The sequence below is a fragment of the Cyprinodon tularosa genome, unplaced genomic scaffold, assembly GCF_016077235.1.
Source record: "Cyprinodon tularosa strain WSP-4 unplaced genomic scaffold, ASM1607723v1 ctg69, whole genome shotgun sequence".
NCBI lineage: Eukaryota > Metazoa > Chordata > Actinopteri > Cyprinodontiformes > Cyprinodontidae > Cyprinodon > Cyprinodon tularosa.
In genome coordinates this window covers 991,886-1,016,406 of record NW_024039440.1, presented here as the reverse complement: position 1 = coordinate 1,016,406, position 24,521 = coordinate 991,886, and the positions used below count along the sequence as shown (strand labels likewise).

General features: G+C 38.8%; 2 protein-coding genes across 4 annotated transcripts in view; one reads left to right on the top strand and one right to left on the bottom strand.

Annotated features, from left to right (window-relative positions):
* The window catches only part of stard10 (StAR-related lipid transfer (START) domain containing 10), a 32,222-nt gene extending 19,787 nt beyond the window's left edge, over nucleotides 1-12,435 (bottom strand). Inside the window, exons 1-2 of one of the 3 annotated variants that reach the window (XM_038267976.1) lie at nucleotides 11,970-12,435; nucleotides 11,726-11,894 (exon numbers count right to left, since the gene is read on the bottom strand). In XM_038267976.1, coding sequence (XP_038123904.1) covers nucleotides 11,726-11,884 — 159 coding nt within the window. In that variant the 5' untranslated portion in view covers nucleotides 11,885-11,894; nucleotides 11,970-12,435. Of the gene's footprint in view, nucleotides 1-11,725; nucleotides 11,933-11,969 lie in introns of those variants that run through there. The other 2 variants (XM_038267975.1, XM_038267977.1) reach the window with 2 other exon arrangements.
* Nucleotides 12,436-18,333: 5,898 nt separating this feature from the next.
* Nucleotides 18,334-24,521, top strand: part of clpb (caseinolytic mitochondrial matrix peptidase chaperone subunit B) — a 40,092-nt gene continuing 33,904 nt past the window's right edge. Inside the window, exons 1-3 of the mRNA XM_038267991.1 lie at nucleotides 18,334-18,978; nucleotides 19,175-19,226; nucleotides 21,451-21,537. Coding sequence (XP_038123919.1) covers nucleotides 18,534-18,978; nucleotides 19,175-19,226; nucleotides 21,451-21,537 — 584 coding nt within the window. The 5' untranslated portion in view covers nucleotides 18,334-18,533. The remainder of the gene's footprint in view (nucleotides 18,979-19,174; nucleotides 19,227-21,450; nucleotides 21,538-24,521) is intronic.

Sequence of the window (24,521 nt, the reverse complement as noted above, 5' to 3'; positions counted from 1 at the left end):
GAGAGCTTCTCATCCCATTGTCTACAAAAAACAAACTTTTGGGGTAAATGTAACAAAAAAATGTATATTGGAATTAAATCTGCCTGGGGTTAGAACTATTTTGGTATAAACTGTATTTACCAAGTTAAGACACTTAACTTGTGTACTAACAAAGTCAGGCTCACAGATCCCATACTCAAAACATGGTAAAATCTAATTACATCATATGAGTGCATTCATAAAGTGGAAATAGAAAATATAACTGTGGGACTTCTAAAGTTCAGTTTACATCCTTTCCCCCTAAAATTACTAAAAAGCCACAGGCAAACAGCCATCTCCACATAAGGCTGCCAGTAGTAACTACTCAATACCTGTAAGGTCCTTTATGTTTCCACAGGCAAACTGATACAGGAGTAGGAGGAATGAGGACAATCAAATAAAAAAGGTCAAAGAAGAGAACTGAAGGGGCAAAAGGCATTCAGCAGAAAATGAAGACGTACGCCCTACTAAGTTCATGTGTGTAATTCTATTACCTACTAATTCAGTAAACTCAGCATAAGAAGCCCAGAGCGAAGGAAGGGAAAAGGAGAAGTGGGTGAAACAGGGTTCAGAGGGATATAAAAGCCAAAGGAGACAAATGATAGGTGTGTTTGGTCATCTTCATTATGATTACCCAAAGTTACACTATCCACCCACACCAACAACCTCTTACCCCCACTCGTGTAGCTCAACCCACCATCTATTCCTTCTCTCCCGGGTTCCTTTTATCAGACACTGTTTGTTCTCTCTTTGCCATCTCCTTTGCTTCCTCCTACAAACCTGTCAGCTCCCATCATCAACCTCCTTTGGGGTATAATACAAGAATAGAAAAGAAAGTAGTACAAAAAATAAAACCTTTTTTCGGGGACGCCCGTGTGATTCAGAGCAGAGCTGCATGAAAAAAGTCCAGGCTTGTGTCTGTCTGGGCAGGTTCTCCAGCTTTAAATGCCACTCAGCTCTGCTGCAGCTGGAGCTGCTCATATTCAAAGATACACGCTTCCAACAAATCCCTGCGCTAATTCAGCTTTTGTGAACTTTAAAAAAATTATATATATATATAAATGTAGGCATTGGAAATTTAGTACAATAATTACGCCACTTATTTAATTAAATATTTCAAAGGAATTGTCCATTAGAGTCACCCAGTATTATACAATAGTGATTTTCAAACATGGCCCTCACTTTTTTCTGTTTTAAATGTTTCCGCTTCAGCAGATTATGGCATTCCTCCCCAGCAGCCACTGAGGACTGCAGAGGATTGCTAATCGGGCATTTATTAAATCAAGGAAACATCCAAGTATGCAGGACAGTGGGTCCTGAGGAGCCAGTTTGAAAACCACTGTTATAGAGCACTGACTTTTTGTACATTTAGCAAACATGTCAGAAAACTGGTTCACAAGGCAGGTTCAATAAACTCAGAATCAAAGCCTCAACTGTGACTTGATCTAGCCTAAGGTTGGAAACTGAGTTTTCAGTTTCACAAAGGCTGCTGTGTGTTAGTTTAATCAACTCTACGTAGGTCCACTCTGAGTTAAGCAAAAGCATAAGGAGTATAAAAAGCCATCATCAGTTGGGCCCTGATTCGACGAGTCACCATGACAACAGGCGACAGTGGAGCTGGTTTATAGTTGCCTTTTGTATCTCTGCTTCTTTTTCAATGTCTGCTTCTGTCTCCTTGAACCGCAGTCGGCCTCGGCAGATGGCCGCTCACATTGAGCCTGGTTCTGCTGGAGGTTTCTTCCTGTTAAAAGGGAGTTTTTCCTCTCAACTGTCGCTACAAGGATGCTTGGTGTGAGGGATTGCTTTCTAGTCAATGAGTCGATGCAATCGACTGGCTTTCCTGAGATAGAAAACTTTGAATCAATTTGACTGTATGATCTGGTTGAATTGTAAAGTGCCTTGAAATTACATGTGTTGTGAATTGGCGCTATAGAAATAAACTGAATTGAATAAACTGAAAACTGAACAGAAAGTGCCTATTTCGCACCACTGTAACTAGAGATTTTAATGCAGAATTAGAAAAATAAAAAAAATTATAATGGGTTGGTGTTACAGCTGCAAAGGAACGGGAGATGGTGTAGGAAGAGTATTTCTGCTGAGAATGCATAAGTTTATATCAGGGTTGCAACTAATGATTATTTTGATTTTGAGTAATCTGTCAATTATTTTTTTTGATTCATCAATTAATAATATGATAGCCAAAGGTTTCTTAAAGGTGACTTTTCCACTTGAAGAGTTCTGGATTGAACAGACTTACAGACAAAAAACTTTTTTTTCTTTTTATCTTGAATGCAAAATGTTATACACATATTATTTTTTATTTTTTATTTTTTTAATCTTGGTATAGTTACTTAATCTAAGTGGGTTGCTCTGTAAGCTTAAGACACGTTTTAGAGTCTCTGGTCTCAGTTAACGATTAATCGATTACTAAATTAGTTGACAACTATTTCAATAATCGATTAATCAAGATTAATTGTTTCAGCCCAAGTTTATATGTAGTCCTGTATAGCAGGCCGTTTTGACATTTATTAAAAGTACTCTCCTCTCTGTTGTTCGATTTGTAGCACACTAAAATATGATTCTTTCTGGTCATAGTCATATTCCTAGAACCGAACTTTAATAACAGATTCTCTAAGTAATATTTTTGCAGCAAAAACTGAATTGCTTAAAGTAAAAAACTGTACAAGTAAGAATTAAGTTTCATATACCTTAAAATGTTTACACGTTTAAGTGGCAGTTTTGGCATTTATCTGCTGGACAAAATATGTATTATTAATATCTGAAAATAACATCTGAAAATAATTTCTTACTTGTCAAAATAAGAAAAATAAATATTACGAGTAACAATATGAAGGAATATGGAGATCTGGAATTAATTTCTACACATCCAGACCATTTATTTTAGATCTAAAGTATGTCATTTTGTTTGAAATGTTCATTTTGGCAACGAGGAGATGGCTTTCAGATATAAAAAAAAAATACATATTTAGGCAAACTAATAAAAATCAAAGTGGCCTGCCATGGTCTGTTTTAATCTCAATAACATTACAGGTGAAACTTGTGTACTTGTTGAATGGCACTGGATCAATATATTATATTTCAGAGCAATGTAACGGGGGATTAGTGCACCTGTAAGCGGGTGAAGAGGAAATATAAAAGCGTTTCAACAGGTAGAACCTGTGCATCATCTCATGGAGTACCCCTTTATTTTTATTCTTTCTTCCATCACATAGTAAATACTAAGTGTATCTCTGACTGTAGAGTTGTTTTCTACATTGCTGTTATCACACATTGTGTGCTCTGTGATATCAAGTTCTGTTAAATCCCTGTTAAAGTCAAGTAATGCTGCTAACGTGTGGACTGATACGAATTTGTTCGTATGAGAGATATGGAGAAAATGTTGCATTTAACATTTTTCTCCTATTTCCAAACTTCTCTCAGGTACATACTTTTCCAAGTGTTCCTAAATGATTTTTGTTTATATTTTTGTTAATTCATTATATTTTTTCCTTACTTTTCTAACAATGCAGCCACAACATTTACAACCCTTGTAATTTATTTCCCACTCCTTGGCTTTTTACTGGTCCTTTAATTCTGCAGCTCAGCTCTCAGTCAGCAGAAGTTCAATACACGAACCTTTAAAGTTTTCTTTTTCATCTTCAATGCCATTTCTGTGAGTGAAAACCAGCGTGTAGAGGTGTTAATTCACAGAGACATAGGAAGTCGTATCCTTTATGGAATTATCCGACCACTTTACCTCATTCCATTTCTATTCTCTTCTGCAGTATTTGTTAAGTTCCGCTCATAACTTTATATTCTATCAGCCTTTTCCTGTCATAGTAGCTTCACCTGGTCTGTTCCTGTTAAGCTGTAACTACACACTGGAGAAAACCAACTGTGCTGCTGCCAACAACATATCTGTTTCTAGATGTTAAGGCTTGGCCTGTTTTCAGAGTAGTCTTGTTTCTATTACTGTGAAAAACAGAATATACTCTCTTTCATACTCTTACATGAGAATTGGCTTGGAGCTCATCTGCCTGGCAGTTTCTTTCCTGTACGGGGCCACCTGTCAAACTAGTTAACGATCAGATACCTTTTTTATCTCTGCTTTTTGTGTGGCTGCTTCTATCTCTTTGAACCCTAGTCTGCCTAAGCAGATGGTCGTTCACACTGAGCCTGGTTTCTTAAGGAGGATTCTTCCTGTTAGAGGGAAATATTCCTCTCCACTGTCGCTACATGCATGGACACTGTGAGAGAATGCTCAAGATTCAACAACTAAACGAAAGTGAAAATCGATGCCCCAAGCTCATCAATCAATAATTGGATGCAAACAACTGGTTTTCCTTGACAGATATGTTTTAAACTGACTGTATTGTCCCTAAAGTCTCTTAAGATGAAGTATTTTAAATTGGTGAAATATAAATAAACTGAATTGAATAAATTTTTAATTCATTAACTAAATGCTTTTCGTTCCATTTATTTTGCTGCTGTGTTTCGCATGAAAATAATATTCAGCTGAGGGATTTGAGCTCGACACACCACCTTTTTTAAAAGAGTTGCTATTATTTCTGAACATAACTGCATTATCTTATATTTTACTTCAAGAACTCTGCCACAAAGATAAATACAGCTCTTAATATAGGGAGACAGTGATTAGTGCTACACCTTAAAGTCAGTATTAATGAATAGAACAGGTGCATTTTAATGCAAGTATTATCTGAATAATTGGCACAATAATTATAATTAAGGATCATTTGGAAGTGCATTCTTCTTCGCTCCTATCAACCGTTCTATGTGCATCGACAAAACGGCATCCTTTTTATTTAGTCTATAAATAGAAACGCTGTTTTTGTGGCATAGCCGAATGCCAGCCTCTCAAAACACAATCATAAGTGCAAACAAAGGCTTCCAAACTCAGGAAACCACAACATTTAATGCCTACTAGTGTAGAGTGGAAGACCGATCATCTGAGGCCGATACAAAAGTTGAGACAATATCATGTGAAGTAAAAAGCAAGCTCCTGTTACGGCCATATTTACATAAAGATAAAGTGTCAGTTATAGACAGAGGCCCTACCCAAACGACTAGTGTGAGTGTGTGTGTGTTCCTTTAACTGTTTACAGACTGCAGCTGTCATGGGGAAGCACACCTGGTGTGAATAAAAAAAGAATAAGCACATCCTTTGCTTTGCACACATCGGACAGGCTAACGAAGCAAACTTACACCACAATGATCAGCCCTTATAACAAAGAGTTGGTGAATGCTTCGCCTTTTTATCCCCCCGGCCATGAAGATTACACCCGTACGCATAGACACACACCCTTGTGTGCACACGTCACTTTATTTAACAAAGTAAACACCTGGAGGCTACCTCCTGCTCTTCGCACCCGGATACAGCAGCAGCAAAAAGGACTGCTGCCACATCTAAACTCTGTTTGCTTACCGTCCTAACTAAAACCGAAAGATCCGATTACTGTCAGCTACTGTGGGATGCGGGCCAATATCCAAGACTGGGGGGACTGTGGAAATTGTATATTCCCCTGACAAAGTAAAGTGTTGAGCGTAACTTGATCTCTTTTCATTATTGGATCCCTCTCCCTTGTTTCCCCACTGGCATTATGTCCCAGTTTCTTCCAAAATAAATGGCCATCAGAAAACTTTAGACCTAGAATCTTAATGTCTGTAATCATCTTTTCAATCTAAAGTGTAAATGTGTGCCTTTCCTCCCCCACAGGCTTTGTTTCCACATACCAACCCAGACCAGGATAAGATAACTGCCCTTTGGTTTCCTGTCCAAACCTTTTGCATTAGAGCGGGTTTCTAATGGAAAAAAAAAAGGCTGTGAGCCATTCAGAGTTTCTTCCTGTAATCAATAAGCAGTATTTGTCCACTCCCTCTTCTTTATGTGAATATCCACAGTCGTAAATTTAATTACTGTAAATTTAGAAACACAGCTTTGTTACCCCTCACCCATACCCATCCAGGTTCTGGGTAATCTAATTGACCTGGTTATAGCTGGCACTGAACAGACCAACATCTACCGCATCTACTTCTACTCTGAAAAGGATAAACGGGGGACATGAAATCGCCACATATGTGGTTTCTTTTACTAGATGATGATTCAGTATGAAGGATTTTGAATAGTTTGTTAGCTTTTTTATTTGCTTGCTTTTTTGTGCTTAGCAGCTTATAGAAACTCTGCTTAGTTCAAGAAAAAGTCCAAATGAGATTTTGGCCGAGATTATTTTAGACCATAAAGGGGGTGTTGATCAGGAGAGGCTTTGAGCAATTAGGTCAAACTGTTTGACACATAAAGATAGCCACATTCATATAAAAGGACAGAAGCATTCATTTTATTCTTTAATCTAGTGAATTATTGGCTTATTTTCTTCTTCATTCCTATAATTTTCCGGACATCTTACTGACCATGTTTTTAAACATCCATATGTTGTTTTTTAAGCTCTGCTTTGCTGATGTTGGCAGGTTGAATCAAATTATACTTAGCTATCAACGAAGGAGTGACAGTATGGTCAATTTAACACAGATCCACTGCAAACACAGTGATTAAATAAGGTTATGAGTGTTGCTGTAGTTTGAGCCTAAACAGTCTGAAACAAAACCGGGTGCAGCTCAGAGGTAGGGGCGGTCTGAAGCGCGAAAGCTTTTGAAAGACAGGATTTTGCAGCTCACAGTTGGAGAGTATGGAGCGTTTTTATCATCCGCAACGGCTAAAGTTAGTACAGAAAAGGTCCTAATCATGCTGCAACATCAACCACAAAGAAATTACCAACTGTCTGTCTCTGACGAGATAATGGGGATGACTCAATGCATATTACCACAAGTCCCTCACATCATAAAAAAAAAAAGACTAAAATCTAAAAAGAATATAGTCTGGAGTATTTCAGAGAAGGTCAGAGTGTCACTACAATACTGATGCAATAGAAATTCTATTAAATCGCCTTCAGACAATTATGAAAAATGTTGGGATATATATACACTATACATAGTAAATGTTAAGATTTTCAATATTTAATGTTTTGTACAAGCACTGATGTTGGAGGCTTTTAAGGTGATTGTATTGCATATAATGACAGTAAAGGGATTCTGATTGTAAGGCAAATATTGGTAAAGGAACAAAGAAGCATCAATTAACTGTAGAATCTGAATAGGATGCACTTTATTTTATTCCACGTTTTATTTGGCAATACAGAAAAAGTGCTGCAAGGCTTGAATTTCGTTTCCTGAACTTTCTTTGATAGTGGATCCACATATATTATCTATGCAAAAATACGAATCATAAAATTCGTCATGGAAACTGCAGCAGACAATGCAACCGTTTTTAAACGACCTTCCTTTCAAAGATCTGTTGTTGTTAAGATCAGTGAACTCAAACTCCGGAATATCTCACTCACTTTTATTACGAGAAATAATTGTTGTTGTTTTTTTCATTTTTATTACATTGGAAACTTTCCTGTAGCTCACACAAAGAAAGTGTTGCAACAGCTATTGATCCAGACCACTTCAGAGAGTGGACATTATAAAACAGTCTCTGTGAGAGCACAAATGTCTAACCTACATATCATCTGTTCCTCTATAACAGGGTGGGGCGAGTGTGTAGACTATGAATATAACTGTGTCTAATAATGGTCTGAAACACCATAGCTGGTTGTCTTTATTTCATAAGAATAACATCACGTTTCTCTGTTTTATTTAAGATAAAGTTAACCTTTTTTTTTGTTGTCATTTTACTAAATTTTGATGGGCTGCTTCATCTGGAACTTTACATTTTTCTTTAGTTGTCACCGTCTCTGTAGCTGCGTTTCTTTCTTTAGTCCATGTTAGCAACCATGCTTTCTGGTTGAAACAAAGAGGATTCCTTTCCTTATCAGTGCACCAGTATAGCAGATATGCACAGTACTGTTCAAGAAACTATTCTTGTTCCGATATGCTTGATCAGCATTGTGAGACACTCTTAGCAGATAAGCATTTGTTTATACAACTCCTCACACTGCAGATACAGAACAAAAGAAAGGTTATGGCAGTTCAAATTATATAACATTCAAACAAATATAATTACTGTCAGTCTAAATCCATCCATCCATCATGTTTTTACCTAACTACTGCGACCTAAAAAATAAATGTGTGCTTATGTAGAAGGTAGGAAAGGCTGAATTGGACGTAACAGTGGTTTCTAAAAGTGTTGATTCCACTTAAACTGTTTTACTGCTTTTTATATTAAATCAGGAAGCCTTATTACCTTTGTTTGGGAAAATTGAATAAATCTGCATGTTAACACAGTAGAAAAAGTACTGCTTTTGTATAAGACTCCTGACTATGTAGAGCAATCTTATACTGCAAAAACGGCTGTAGCAGTACTGGGCCATTGTGTTTAAGGTCATTATCCTGGAAGGAAAACTTATGCCTATTTTTGATGTTTTTTTTTTTGTATCCTTTAACAAGGTCTCTTTGTTGATTTCCCTGTGTAAGTTCTTTTACCCCTCCTGGGAAAAAAAACCCCACACCATAATGCTGCCATTACCATGTTTCATTGCATAATGAGTGTTTTCAAGATGATGTACCCAGACTTCTGCATCAGTATCAGATGCTAATCACACCATGCTTTTTATTTTCCATAAAGGTACATCTATGGAATGGAAACAGTAGCAATTACATTGAATGTTATAAAATGTATAAATGGTACTAGCAGACACGTTTCATTCACTAATGAAGCCCAATTCTTAAGACAGTTTTTTGGCAATGTTTGGCAATCAGAAAAAAAGGGAAGCAAGACAAATGCACACCGCATTTTTGAATAATGAAACTTTAAACCCATCTATGTTCAAAATCTTTAGAATGATCTGCTTTTTTGTGTTGCTCTATCATTTTAAATCCTAGTGAAATACACTTAAGTTTAGGGTAGATGGGATCAAATATAAAAAAGATGTAAAACAATGGTTTACCAACAGTGGCTCTTTATCTTGGGAGTGGTGGAACAAATGTTTGTTTCATAGGTTTTCCCACCTGCTCTCCTTCTGTTTAATAAAGGGGATTTTCTCTCGGAGTGCAGCTCTACTGCAAACATCTAAAACAGGATGTGTTACTCAAGCCTTTCCTCGTCAGTTTTGTATCTTTGCGATTATAAATGAACAACATTAAAAAATGTTTTTTGTTCCCTTTTTTAGAGTTTTTGTAAGCCTGCAATGGGCCCTGCAGCATAAAGCAGCAGCTACAGCATGTCAGCAGTTTAGAGCATGTGGGAATTCAACAGAGCTCTTCCTTGCATCTACATTGTGCTACTAGGATGTGTTTATGCTGACACCCTGACTTTCTTTTAATGTTGCACATAGATCTGTTATAAAGGGTATTCTAATTTGATGGCTCATTCATGTGAATTTAAATTATCATGGTTTTAAAAACAAAAAGTCGCCAAAAATGTATTCTTCTCTATGAATTGGAAAGCATAATTTAAAAAAAATAATTTATATTAAACGAATGCCGTCGTACTAAGGAGTATGTTCATGTACTCTATGATATTTATGCACTCATGGGTTGAGACTGCATTTGCATGAATTACTGTATCAGTGTAGCAGGACATGGGGGTTATCAACCTGTAATTGTTAAAGTGATCAAGAAACCCAACTTACTTTAAGGGGACCTTCATCTTTAGGTCTGGTTAATCATTACGCCATAGATTCTCTAATGGGCTTAGGTCTGGAAGATGTGCTGACCAGAAGTGGCATCAAGGTGAGCAACCAGGCATTGGTACAATTAGCAATCTGAGTTGGTTGAAAGTCCTGCTGGGATCCGTAAACATGTCAGCAGGGGGAAGCGCAACATGCTCTAAAATGCCCAACTTCTTAAATAATGCACAGGTGACCCCCCCTCACCAGATGATACAGCTTCCCAAATCCTCACAGCCATGATTCTGTGCCATTCCTACCTTTTTTCAGACTCTGATCTTCATGGCGTGTTCAGAACTTGAAACTGGAATGGCAGAGTAATATAAACTCTGAAGTTCTACGCAATGTTCTGTATTGTGGAGGATTTTCGCAATTTTTTTTAAAAGACCTGCCTATACCTTTAACACACTATTGATTCCAATCTTCTCCTAAACATTAACTAGTAGCACCTGGACTACTGACTTAATGCTACATACACAATAAAGACCTGCTAGAAATGGTCAAAATAGGAAACTTTAACTACTGTTGATGCGCGCAGCATCCATTTTCAAAGCAGAATTGGGGTACCAGTCTCTTCTGCCAACTCTCTGACTCCCAATTCTGACTTTCCGGGACATTTTGTCTGAAATTTGTAACTCAGAGTTGAAATCTTTGGCTATCAGAGACAGATGGAAAGAACCATGACTTTCATATGAACAAATGAGTAACAGCCCAGTCCTTCCTCCTTATCCCAAGTAATAATAATAATTTAACTTTATGTATCTCACACTGAAGAATTTTACCTCTGGGCTGCCATTGTGCTGCATCAGGGGAGAAGTGTGGGGTTAAGGGTCTTGCTCAGGAACCCAGAGTGCAGGCTGTGGGGATTGAACCGGGTACTTGCAACCTTCTCAGAGCACAAGCGCACTGCAATGTCCCTTGGCTTAGACTTTTGGAGGACATAGGGACCCCTTTTTCATCATTCTATCTCTATTCTCCCACTCTGCAGAATCCTTTAGTTCAATCTCTAACATTATGCTCGCTCTGCTTTTTCTCATATAGCTTCGCCTCGTCTTTTCCTGTTTGGCTGTGACACCATCCTGGAGAGAAATATCAGCTGTGCTGCTGCCATCAACACCTTTATTTATAGATGTTGGAGATCGGCCTGTTTTTCCAGTGTAGTCCTGTTTCTCTTGACTGTGACAGGCTGGACGTGCTCTCTTCATCCTCTGACATGGCTCTGAGCTCATCTGCCTGGCTGTATGTTTCCTGGACGGGGCCACCTTTTACAGCTGCCTTTGTATCTCTGCTTCTGTCTCCTTGAACCCCAGTCGGCCTCAGCAGGTGGTCGTTCACACTGAGCCTGGTTCTGCTGGAGGTTTCGTACTGCTAAAAGGGAGTTTTTCCTCTCCACTGTCGCTACAAGCATGCTTAGTGTGAGGGATTGCCTTTGAGTCAATGAGTTGATGCAATCAACTGGTTTTACTTAGAAAATGTAAGAAAATCAATTTGACTGTATGATCTGGTGAACTGTAAAGTGCCTTAAGATGATATATATATATATATATATATATATATATATATATATATATATATATATATATACACAAACTGAATTGAATTAACCTAAGGAACCTGACAGTCGCACCCCGTGTTGTGTATATTCATACATTTGTTGGTTGAAGATCGGATCGCAGCTTCAAAATGCTTCATCCCTTTTGTTTATGCACTCTTTTTTTCCTTCTGCTCAACTTCCCTTTAATTCCCTTCGATACAGCCCTGTTGTTTGCCACAGAGTCAATTTGTGGTTTACATGGCTTGTGCAAAGTCTAGGCAGCTGTCTGTAGGGGAAACGGCCATAACAGTTGTGTGGGCAATGACAATATTACTGTTTTTAAAAGACACATCTTCTTTAATATCCAATTCATTTTAATATAGGCCTACAAGTGTCACTGTTTTTGTAGAGAGTTGCTGAAATTAATCTCTAAATATTAGGGTTGACTGAGATGCACCTGTGGGCTTCGGAACACCAGAATCTGTTGCCTTACCTTAATTTTATGGACGGACTTGCCTTCCTCCAGCACCTGGGTCCACACCGTGATGCCCGCCTTGCTGTAGGTCATGGTCCAGCCCTCTTCACACAGACACTCCGCCTTGAAGCTGGCGAACGCCCTGTCGTCCGGGATGGTCACAGTGTGTCCAGACATGGCTGAGGAGCTGCAGGAGGAGACTCTCACTTGAAATACAGCCTTATGCTTAAAAAAAAGGGCGAAAAGAAACCGAATATATTACCTCCACCTCTGAGAAAATAAGTTATCTAATTACAGGAAGCTGGTATAAAGGCTGTACCGCGTCTCGTGACGCTCTCTGTGAGCGTCTGTGCGTTCAGCGCGTGCAGGCAGCTTCAAAGAGCGCAATAAGTAATGAGACAGAGGTGTGACAGGAGCAGGTGAGCTCTAAGGCTTAAAACTGAGGTTAGCGGGGTCTCATTGGCGGATATACGGGTGGGTGAATAGGTTTATGTTCGTTTAAGCAGTCCTCAGGGGAAAAAAGAAACAAAAATCGCTCCTCTGTTCAACCATATGTTTCTGTCCGCGGTCCCCCTTCCTGCTCCTCACCCCTCGCTGTCTCTCTGTCCTTCCCTGGCCGGATGGTCCTTCCAGCAGCTTAACAGTAATCACAGGAAGGTCTCCATCTCTCCGTTGCAGCTGCGGCAGGTGGTGAAAAAGATGCGAGCAGCAGAAATAAAAGGAAGAGGAGGAGGAGGAACCTAGCGGCGCAGGAGAGGCTTCATTCAATTGCACCTCCCCGTGTTACCTTCAGGTGCTCCTCGTAACGCTCAGAGCTTCCACATGCTCATGTGTGGCGTTAAGATATATTTTTTCTTGTTAAGCTTACTACTTTAGGCTGAAATACGTTTTTTTCTATAATCAACGTAATCGCTCTGTAAAGCTTTTGTTTTGAGATGCCTAAGATGTAAGCCCAGAAGTTCAGGGGAGGAGCATGATGGGGGGCCAGGGGTGGCCATGACCCTTTTTATTTTATTTATTTATTTATTTTTTCAACTCTAAAGCCGGGCGTACACTGTGCGATTTTCCGGGGATTTTCCAGTCATGCCAGAATCTTTCGATCGGTCCGACTTTCATCCTGATCGTGTGTCTTAAGTCATGTAGTGTACAGGGGGTAACGAGGGGCAATCAGCCTCTCATGACCACCTTCTGATCAGGAATCATGAGCCTCGTCGTGGGCAAATCGCTCGGTGCGCAAACAAGGAATCTCCTTTTCCTTATTCCTCTAAGATGTAAACACAGCAGCGAGTTCTGTCTGTAAAACTGACAGACCGTGGTAGCCACGTTTGCTCAGCCAGGTCTTTTTTCCAAATACTTAGTCATCTTTTCTTTTTAGGGCTTTCAGCACAAAATTGCACAAATTGCCAAGGCAACGCGTTTCACTATAGTGAGCTTCATATTCCCCTTCTATTTGTTTGGCTTCCAGATAGACGAGTCATAGCAGCTCCATCTCACTGCGCAGCTGAGTCTGACGTGTTTTATAGTCGTACAGTGTGAGCAGGTAGATCGCATCAGAGCGTCTGGCCGAACATGCATCATGAGCTGTGAGCTCACACTGTACGACGAAACCGCAGGGTTTCGTCGTACAGTGTGAGCTGCAGCTGCTTGCAACGATTGAAAAAGAAATTGCACAGTGCACACCCGGCTTAATACAGACAGTGGCAGCAGTAATACTCTCAAGTAGAATATTGAAAACATTTAAAATTTTCATATATTAACATTTACTTGACAACAAAAACACTGTGGTTAATTATGCACATTAAAATACTAGCATTAAAGATGATAAGTACAGAATTCCTGCTCTTTTCAGAACTAGATTTTGTGTTTTATGGGGTAAAGAGAAAATGATGTGTCTCTGCAAGTCATCTAGGAGCTTTCAGTGAAATCATAGATAAATAACTATTTTAATAAAACTTTATTAAATAATCAATTTATGTAGATATTAGTACTTGTAAATATCAATTTTATCCAGAATGATTGTTGATAAAAGTAGGTAAGTGAAAACAAAGGAAAATATGTCCGCCCCAGAACTCAAACCTGAAAGGATTTTATCCACTATACCTTTTATCTATAAAGCACAGATGTTTAGATATATGCATCTATTTGTTAACAAAGGCTGTAGGGAAGTATAAATTGTCTGGATTTTTTTGCTGGTTAATTTTCCTTTTGGAAGAGTGTAGATTGACCCTGAGGTTCTGGTGCAACCCCTCAGTGTACATTGGTTATTTTCTGGCCCCCCTAACATTTTCTGGCTACGCCTCTGCAGAAGTTGTGGTGCAGTAAGTGCTGCCTTCAGGTGCACAGATGAAACCCTGGGATTGAAAACTCTCAAGGTTTAGATTGGCCACAGTTAGAAGAGGTTTGTTTGTTTTTTATCTACCTATTATTTACTGTGTTAACCCAGCAGTAACTCGGCTGACTCCATTTTATTATTTTTTCAGTCCAGCCATAACTTTATTTATCATGTAAGATTAAAATTGTTGCATTAACTAAGAAAATAATAGTGACAAAAAAAACTTATCAACCGCAAGTATGAGCCTTGGTATTTTAGTTTTGAAGAAGCCTGCCTCCTGTTGGCTTTTTGGAGAATATTTTAACGTATTCGCTTGTTCTGCAGAGTACTTTAAAAACGTTTAGATGTACTCAAATAATAAATATTTTATTTCTATTTCATCTTTACTACAAATGTCCATGTATTTCAGAGAGAAAGTTTAAACCTGTTATGTGTCCATAATTTCTAATCCCTAAATGATGAGAATTTTACCATTTATTTTTCAAAAAGGAACATTTTGCAAATAATAAAAAAAACTCTGCTTTCTTCGCAAAAATGTCTGGTTCCACATTAGCTGGTTAATGTTTAAGGGATCATACAGGGAAGAACAGTTTATGGTTAAAAACATTTATACTGGAAAGAAAATTAGTTAAAATTGGTTCTACTCTTCTCGATAATTGGCATGTTTTTCAGTATATTGTCTTGTTGTATTAGGGGTTTTAGTTTGTGTTTGTTTTATGAATGTAAGCCTTGGAGTGTGGGCTTTGTCCAAGAACTGATCTTTTTCCAATATCTACTGTACAATCAAAGTCTTTTTTTTTTTAAAGGAGAAGAAAAGTGAGAATTTGGTTCCACCTTGATATATTTCGCCCTTGAATTGTTCTGTCAAAAGTTTCAAGAAGCCTTAAGAAAAAATTGACTAGTCAGACCCTTAAAACTGGTGTCCCATCCTGATTTAAAACCTTTTCACACAAGATGCCAATGCTAAAAAAAAAAAGAACAAAATGGGTTTGAATGTCTATGAGCAACTCGAGAACCACCAAGAATCAAGTCTGTGATAAACCAGGATATGTACATTTCCACATTGAGGCCATTTTTTTTACATTACAATGGAGGGTTGACAAAAAAATAACCTTTTTTACCAAAATCAACAGCTTAAAGAGATGCTAAAAGTTGCTGTCAAGAGGAATTATTAACAAAAACTCAGTAATTCAGAGGTGATCTTTCAAATTATTGAACTTTTAAATATCTTACTACTCTCTTCTTTAGCTAGATGCCAGTTTAGCTTACCGGTATAACATATTAGCTCTACTTCAGGGATTCCCTTAAATGAAAATGTGTGAAATCAACATTTTAGTGCATAAAATTCACTTTTTACCCAAAACTGTGGGAATTTTATTAAACCACTGTGAGGTGTTTTTCCCGTTAGACTCATAGAAACGGATGCAGTGGCCATTACCTACCTACCCCTGCCAGCTGCTCAGATAAGCATTTCCCAGGAACACAATGTTTTGGCTCACGTGGACAGCCTTTACTGGGCCTCAGTAGTGGGAATGCAGAGTGTCATAACAGATGTGTTCCAAGAGGAAATTAATGTCAAGTATTTTATGACAGCAAACCCACACTGACACATCTGAAAGGTGCCAGCAGATTTATTCTGGCAGAATATGTTTCATCTTGATGATTCATGTCTGCTGAGGGACAACGTCTGCCACCAGCACACAATCTAAAACATTATAACTGTACTTCCATGCTGGGAAACCCACTCATTTGTTGCTTTTTATTTTTATTTGTGGCTAATATTCAAAGGTAAAAGCATTAGCTGATATATAGTGAGATAATCAACCATATGCAAATTGATTTACCTATTGTGCTAAGTTTAGACAATATCCATTTATATAACCTGGGATACCTAAAAAACATCTCTGCATAACCAGATGCTGATTAATTTCATCAGTCTGATGCTTAATTTCTATGTTAAGTGTGTTTCTATCCACAGCAGAATTATCTCTGCTACAGGAAACAACGCAATGAGACTAAGGGAGAACATCAATGGTATTTATTCAGATATAAATATTATAGGAAGTGACTACGATGTACTGAATTTCCTCTCATGTTTGAGCTCCACGTCAGCAATGTTAACATACAGCAGGCTGATCTTCTGCTTTTTGATGAAAAAAATTGAAAGAAAAAATTCAGGGGAAGCCAGAAAATGTGTAACATTAACAATTATTATTAATATACATTAACATAAATAAATATAAAGGTTGAAACATTTTTTAAACCTTAACATATTTTAATTTCCAAATAAATATTAAATAAAAAGTTAAAAACAATATGCTGGTGTCCTTCCGATATATTTTGATGATAAAGTAATTCATCAATATAATAATTTCACTACATGCAATTTTACCAAACCTAGTATGATTATTAACTCGGACTGAATTACACATGGGAACATCTTTTTCAGTAATTTTTAGTCTCAATCTGAAATATATGTTTCATTTTTTTTTTTTTTTTCAAATTTTGTATCATTTAGAAGAGATGTTCTCACGCCATCTAGTGGTGTTCATGCTTAATGACAATAGTAACACAATATGGTTTGTTGATCCTGATGAGGCTGGATCAATATATCAAATCACCTTAGTTTTTATAATGTTAAAATATTTTACAGTACAATATTTAATTGTTTATCTTTTAAATCTTCACTGTTATGTTATTCTTATAAATTTTTCTAAGGTCCATATTTGTTTGACCATTTTTTTCTACACTCTTTTTGCTGCTGTAAACACCAGAGTTACCCCATTGTGGGACGATAAACAGATTTTCTATTCCATTCTCTTATATTCTCTTCCCTTCTATTATTCCTCTAGACATCGGCTCCACTTTTGTATAAAAGGAACTAATATATGGATCTCTTTAATGCATTTAACATTTCTGCATTGTACTTTCTGCATACTAGTGCATTGAACAGAAAATCATCAAGGTCCACCCATTTTTCTTCCTATCTGAAGGCAGATGTTCTTGAGTCAAGTCGGATTCTCAAGTTTCAGTGGCCTGACAAACAGAATGCAACCGTTGTAGCATATGTCCTGAAACATTTACATTTAAACTGTTAGTGGACTTGGGAATTAAATTTCTAACCATTTAGTTTTTAAAAGCTCAGTTTTAAAGGCTAGAAAGCACCTGTTACCTCTTTATTCCACAAAAACAAATCTCTTTACACTGTGTGTAGAATTATTAGGCAAGTTGTATTTGAGGATTGTTTTATTATTGGGCCACAATTGTGTTCTCAATCAACCCAAAAGAATCCTTAATGTCAAAGTGTCATATTTTTGGAAGTTGATTTTTTTTTTCTTTGTTTGTTTTTGTTTAGATTTGGCCATTTTATGAGAATGTCCGTGTGTGCAGGTAAATATATACTGTGCAGAATTATTAGGCCACGTAAAAAAAAAAAACAAATATATACCCATCTCACTTGTTTGTTTTCACCAGGTTAACCAATATAACAACTCAAAATTCAGAAATCAACAGTTGTGGCATTAAAAAAAAGCCAAAAAAAACCCCAAAAACAAATCAGTGACCAATATAACCACATTTCTTCACCATGATGCGGAAAAGCCTTCCATCCATAGATTCTGTCAGTGTCTTGATCTGTTTGTGATCCAGATTGCGTGCAGCAGCCTCCACAGTCTCCCAGACACTGTTCAGAGAGGTGGACTGTTTTCCCTCCCTGTAGATTTCACATTTCATGAAGTTCAAGGTTCAGATTACTGTAGGTGAACAAGGGGACCATGTCATTATTTTTTCTCCTTTTAGACTTTTTCTGGCCAGCATTTTGAAAAAAAGTCAGATTTCTGAGAAAAAAAGTCAGAATTCTGAGATTAAAGTCAAAATTCTGAATTTTTCCCATATTAAACTGAAATAATATTTTTAAAAATCTGTTAACTTTATTTTCCAGGGGCCCTAATCCTCTTCCGTACTCTGCAGAACACTCTTTTAAAGATTACCACAGGATTATAATGCTTAAATATATTTTCTCCTTTTAATAAATACTATCAACATAAGTTGAGCCCCATACATGGCAAATATAAATGAACGTTTTAGTTTAACAATTGTTTTACATACAATAATATTTTTCTTTCTCAAATTAGTTAATTTTCAATTTAGTTGGCCAAAAATTGTATCCTTTTTTTCTAAATCTTAGCCAAAGTAAAGCAAATGTCAAATAAAAGCGTCACAGCTGAGTGACATAACATTTCGTCATAACAAACGCCGTTTACACATTTTTTCTAGAAGAACCCAATTTCCCAGAATGCACCGCGGGTTCCAGTGACGTCCAGGCTAGCTGAGGTGAAACGGTTATTTTCAGTTAACTACATGGCTGTTTAAAGAGCGGAGGAAGCTACACCTGAACCGGCGCGGTGCTTTTGGTTCACGGATTATAAAGCTCATCGGTCGCTCTCCTGCTAAGGATTTTATCTACCTCTCAGGTTGTTGTTTTAGTTTATTGCAATGTTATCATCCGTTCCAACCAGAATACTGACGCGAAGGTCGCGCAGCCTGTCACCGTGTGCTCGGGTGCTTCAGACCAGCGCCAGCGGAGCCGCAGTTCAAACACCGGCGGAGACCAACCGCAACCCCATCGTATCCACGTCCCGGGTCTCTAGGAGGGGGATTTTGTCAGAGGAGACCGCTGGTACCAGCGTGAACCATTCTGTGCAGTACCACCACCTCGCCCCAAGATGGCTGTCAAACCTAGAGAATCGCCGCAGTTCATGGGCGGCTTTGGCCAGCAGAGGGCGCCAAAACAACCAATACTGGGAGGACGGCAAGCAGAGCGGTGGAAGCGGGAGCCGGGGTTCAGGTGGAGATGCCAGCCGAGCCGGACTGGCCTCAGCTGGGGTGCTGACAGCCGCAGCGGTGGCCTTTTGCCTGAGGAAAGACTCAGATAACAAAGGTACACAGTTATGTCGAACAGCCACTTAATAGTTAATTGTATTTTCAATAAAAATATAAAAAGATTCTCAAAAATACACAAGTATGCCAGAAAGATTTATAAATATTATTGAATAAAAATTGGACACAATAACTGATGATACCCACCGCTTTCTACTGTGTACTAATATTAATGCCGTGTTTTTGAAAATTGCCAGGTGATGCTCTTCTGGAGGCAGCAAGAATCAATAATGCACAAGATGTGTCCAGGTACAAACAAAGTTCACACATAAACGCATGGTTTATCATTCACTATAGCAAGTTATTTGCCTTATTTCAGGTAGTGGTTACAAAAAAATATATAAAACAAAAAAAAAACCCTATGAAATACTGGGGGATTGCTAAATGATTGTTTTGTTTCCTAAATATTTTTACAGCTTAAATGTTGAAAAATGTTTATTGGGGGAAATATTGTTTTAAGATCATACTAGAGAGAGTTAATACTACTGTGTACTGATTATTCTGCTACAAAAGAATTATAGACTATGAATTTGTAAAGCTTATAATAATGAAAAGTCATTATTTATGACACTTCTTGGTTGTAGGTAACTATTGTGATATATGTTTAGCTTTTTTTTAACATACAGAAACTTTATTTAAAAATATTTCTTTCTTCTATTACTCTTGATAAGGAGGTTAAGCAGGTTTATTTTGTATTTACTATGTAACTAGTGCTTTATTTGCTTTTCATACACCTCTATAAAGTTTGTTTGCTTGTTTTTAACAATTTATCTTATTGTTTTATCAACAATCTTGGAGATCTGAAATTTTAATCCAGCTGATGAACAAAAAAGGCAGTTCACAGGAACAGTCTGGGTCATCTGTTATGAAGTACTGTTCCTCTGCCCTTTAGCTGCAGATGCATCATAAACCACCAGGTGGCAGAGTAGGACCATCTGTTCTCTGTAGGGAGGATTGATCTCGACTCGAACTTCAGGAGATCTTCCCCTTACATCTGTGAGAAGGGATGTGTTGTAGAGGGCAGCTTTTTAAAGTCAGTGCTCATTATGGGAACGTTTTTGTAGATCTGAGTTGGATCTCTTCTGGTGATGGGTTTTATTGCAGAAAATTGCCTTCAAATACATATTTATTGATCAAATATCTAAAAATAAGAACCTTTTCACATTTTTCAGTACAACTGAGTCTGAGTTAATGTTATTTACTGAATAACGGACAATGTTTACATCAGGAGACTGTTTGCTGACCATGTGCTCAGGACGTTGGTTTCTAAATTCCCATATCTTGTTGTGTGCAGATGTGGGTGCAGATGTGCGGCTCTACTTTCAGGCTAGTGTTACCTTTCCACATGTGGCAGATGGTGTAGGCGAGAGTGCAGGGAGTCAGCAGACCAACAGGTCACAGATGTGTTAAGTGCTTGGGTTGAGTTATCAGAAGCGTCTGGGTGGGTCTGCTGAGAGGCTCTTTGTAAACGCCTGGTCTACAGAACCCAGCACCCTTAGGGCGTGGTTCTGTAATTATACTAAAAAAATATATGTTTTAATTAAAATCTGTGCTGAAATACAAAAAAAAAATCCCAAAACAGTTTATGTGTTGACTTTTTTTTTTATTTTTGTTTACTCTTGGTGTTACTGACATGTTCTGGTATGACATGGACAGCATGATTCCTCCAGAGGAGTCTAACCTGGTTAAACAATTTTATAGTAGGTGTGGGAAAATATAAGATTTAATTGAACAATTTTATCAATCTTGATTAATCTTTATTTAGAAAATAAAAACAGCATGAAACATGATTGGTTCTCTAAGCGTTATTCTCTTTTAGCCCCATTGACTGTCCATCCATCCATCCGTTGTGGAAAATTCAATTTGATCACAATATAATGGTGAAATATGGAAAAACAGTAATGATGTAAAATAGATTTGGCTTTAAAAAGTTGATCTAATTGGGCATTCAGGGAAAAAAAAATATTTTTCTAGATCGTTTTCCTGTCTTTAGCTTTAAGGCGCGGTGCACTTCATCTGATCCCAAACAGCTGGTTTGCTCTATAAGGCCAACCTGCAGCTGCAGCGTCGGACCACTGGATCCGATTCCCTCGCCCTGCTACCTGATGCAGAACAGGCAGGGAAAACGGAGCCGGAGTGAATCGGAGCTGAGAGCAGAGCACATAGGGGCCACAGTGTTGACTGTAAACACCGACACTGCCTGTCTGATCGGCACCAGAGGTGGAAGGAGGATTCTTTTCACAGACACTAACAGGACAGTGGCCTTCATTACCTGATGGTGTACCCTGAGGCACAATCCCCACCCCCCACCCCAAACACACACCTGGCTTAGTTATAGATGTATTAACTAGTCAAGAATAGGCCTTTTTTCATAGTGGAAGAGTTGGTGTTATTTTCTGTGTCTGCTGTCTTCTACAATCTCCAACTGTATGAAAGCTTAACAAATCTGTTTCCTTCTGTTTCTTCCCCTCAGGCTAATAAAAGAAGGCGTGGATCCAAACCAGCGCCACCGCCTGGGGTGGACGGCTCTCATGGTGGCTGCGATGAACAGACAGCACAGGTCTGAGACCGTTTCTGCCCTCCTTAACTTCCCAAACCAGTCGTGCGTCCTAAAACTCCCGACCCCACTGCCCTCTTGTTTGCGCATGTTAGAGTGATGTAGGGTTTTTGTGTCGGACAGCTGCCGGCACCGGTTAAGAGAGCGAACATATGTCACCCGTGTTCCTGCCACAGTTCTTACTGTTACATCTTCAGAAAGTGACAAAGTGCAACTTCCAGACTGACAGACGGCATTTACCCGTACCCCACCCCATCCCGCTCCCCTAATAATTCAATTAGCCTCCTGGCCCACAGAAGACACATAACACAGAGAGGGGCTGAGGTTAAGACCGGGCCAAATCCAATTTAACCCAGGCTTTCTTTCTTTCTTTGCTCCATCAGGACTCTGAGGCCACATTACTGGTTAAAGCGTTTCCATGAGAGAGAAGTATTGTGTGAAATCTAAATATGAAAATGGCTCCAAAGGGACAATACTGAACTTGTTCATCCATTGGCTTTCTGCTCGTTCGCCAGTCTGCTTTGTCCAGCTAGTTAGTCTGTTATCCACCCGTTTGTTCTGCCAGGTGGCCGTCTCTCCATCCATTTTTAAATCTATCATTTTTACCCATTCATCCAGTTGTATGTCCTCCACTTATCAACCCAATCAGATTCTTTATTTTAGGGGGAAAAAGGATTGACTCTCCTGGAGCAAATGGTGCTGGAAGCCGAGTTCTTGCTGATCGTCTCTGGATTAACGTGTTGATTGATTGTGACTTTTTGTTTAATGATGTGTCTCTCGGTTTGTCTAATGTTTTTGGATATACGTTTGATTGTTTGTGTCCCTCCACCCGCTGTCTGTGTGCCACTGAAGTGTGTGTGTTTGTGTTATGAGTGCTATAACTCAGCAAGACAGACACTCCTCTGTGTTTAATCCAGTCCTCCAACCCCCCAGTGTGCCGTCACTGCTGCAGGGAAGACAGAACATTGGTCCTTACGCATCACTCATATCCAGCTCCCAAACACACACTTTGTGTGCGCTCACACAACATCCACACATGAGCAAGGAAACAAGGGGAGGTTATACCAAATATCTTACAGGCCAACTGCCTATTACTCAGCCGCACACAACTTTATTTGCAGCTGTTAAGTGAAAACAGTGGGAACATTAGTCATGAACAAGGTCTAGCCTGTAGCGAGAATGTCAGTTTGGATTTCATTCTTGAGTTACTCCGTAGTTTTCTTGCAATATTTGTCTTTTGTTTTTTTTTTCTTGGTCCAGAAGTGGGATTTGTAAATAAAGATGTGCAGGTTTTAAAGGATGATTAAAATCTTGGTGCGTGTGGAATCTAAAACGCAGCCTTCCATCCAGACGTTTAGGCGTGGCTCTGGGAGGAAGTCGTGGTGGAGTTAAGGTTGGATTTGGGGGGTGTGTGTGGGCGTTTGCTTAACTTTGATGTAGGGTTAAATCGGGGAGGACTTCTGTTTGCACTCTTTAACACACAATGCACATCTCCATTTCTCTTTTTCTCCCTTCATCCCTCCCTAGCTGCATTCACGTGCACAATGAGGGCTTATCCAAGTGTAACGCCTGTTGACCATCCCAGCCCACTAGACGACTGGATGGGTGGGAGTGGGATAGAAACGACCCAAAGCAGAGGACTAGGGGAATGAGTGGGTTTGGGAGGATAGAGAGGGATTAAAGGATTAGCTGCTATGATATAATCAGCCTCCATATATGGAATATCTCTCCAAATGTATCTACGATTACTTTATTTTCATTAGCTCATAGTAATACTATTTAAAGATGGTTTTAATGTCACAAGAATATTATTGATCGGCTAATTTTAGTAATACAGTGAGTAGAAACCTTTTTAGTCTGCCTTCTCTCTGACCCCAGGTGTGAATTAGGTGAGGTTGGGGTCAAGTGAGGTCGGGCGTCTGGTCCAGGTGGTGTCAGACATGGATGGTCAGTTCAGCTCAGGTGTCTTTTTATCGAACAAGGGAGGCGGAAGTCTTTGTTTCCTGGGTTCCTCCAGGGCTGGATGACAAACTAACACCATCCTCTACGTGCCTCTCACCTGCTGGTAGGAAGATGATAGAGGCTACTGAAGAGCGTTATGCTAACCTCTGTAGCTCATAGAAATGTTTCTAGTCTAGTTTAGGTTTTTTTAGTTGGTTAGCACTGATGTTTAGGGTGGGTTTTTATTCAGTTTCCATTCAATTAAGTTTATTTATGTTGCGCCAAATCATAATACATCATCTCCAGGCAGTTTACAGAAACAACTCAACCAGATTATAATCTATTATATTGGATATAGATGATTTAACAGACATGGGTGGGCAATGTGTGTCACACTGCATGTGTGACAGCAATGGACGGGTAATAAGTGTGTCTCTGTATGTTATAAGGCTCGGGCACATGACGTCACACGTTGCGCGGCAGACATATTGATAGCTGGTCAGCCCACTGTTTACACTTTGACTTCGCGCCTGTAAGGACTAGCTTTCTTCTGCTAGTAGTTTGCTTAGTTTTTTGCCGTTTCATTTTACCTCTGCTGTCGTTATGGTCGCCCGTTGCTGTGTCGTAGGGTGTAGTAGCGCAAGCTGTGACTGGACGGGGAAAAAAATCCCAAATGGATTGTCTTTTTACCGTTTTCCAACCTGGAGGCGTCTCAATGGAAAACAAATGTCCTCCATAACAAAGAGTCGCCGGCTAGCATGGGTCGCTGCTGTAAGACGGCCAAATATAACTTTCAACTCAATCCCTGTGTCCATGAGAGTGTGTTCCCAGCATTTTTATTCTGGTAAGTTACAGAACATACTTTTTTATTCATCTATCTCCGCCCCTGCGTGGTAGTACCATGCTAGGACAGTCATATATCATCAGAATTTAACTACATTATCCCTGGACACGTACAGTCAGCACAAGATTTATTTAGATACATTTTTGATGTTTTACGTTAGTGCCAGCACCTAGTCTTATCACCACAACAAACACCACACCAT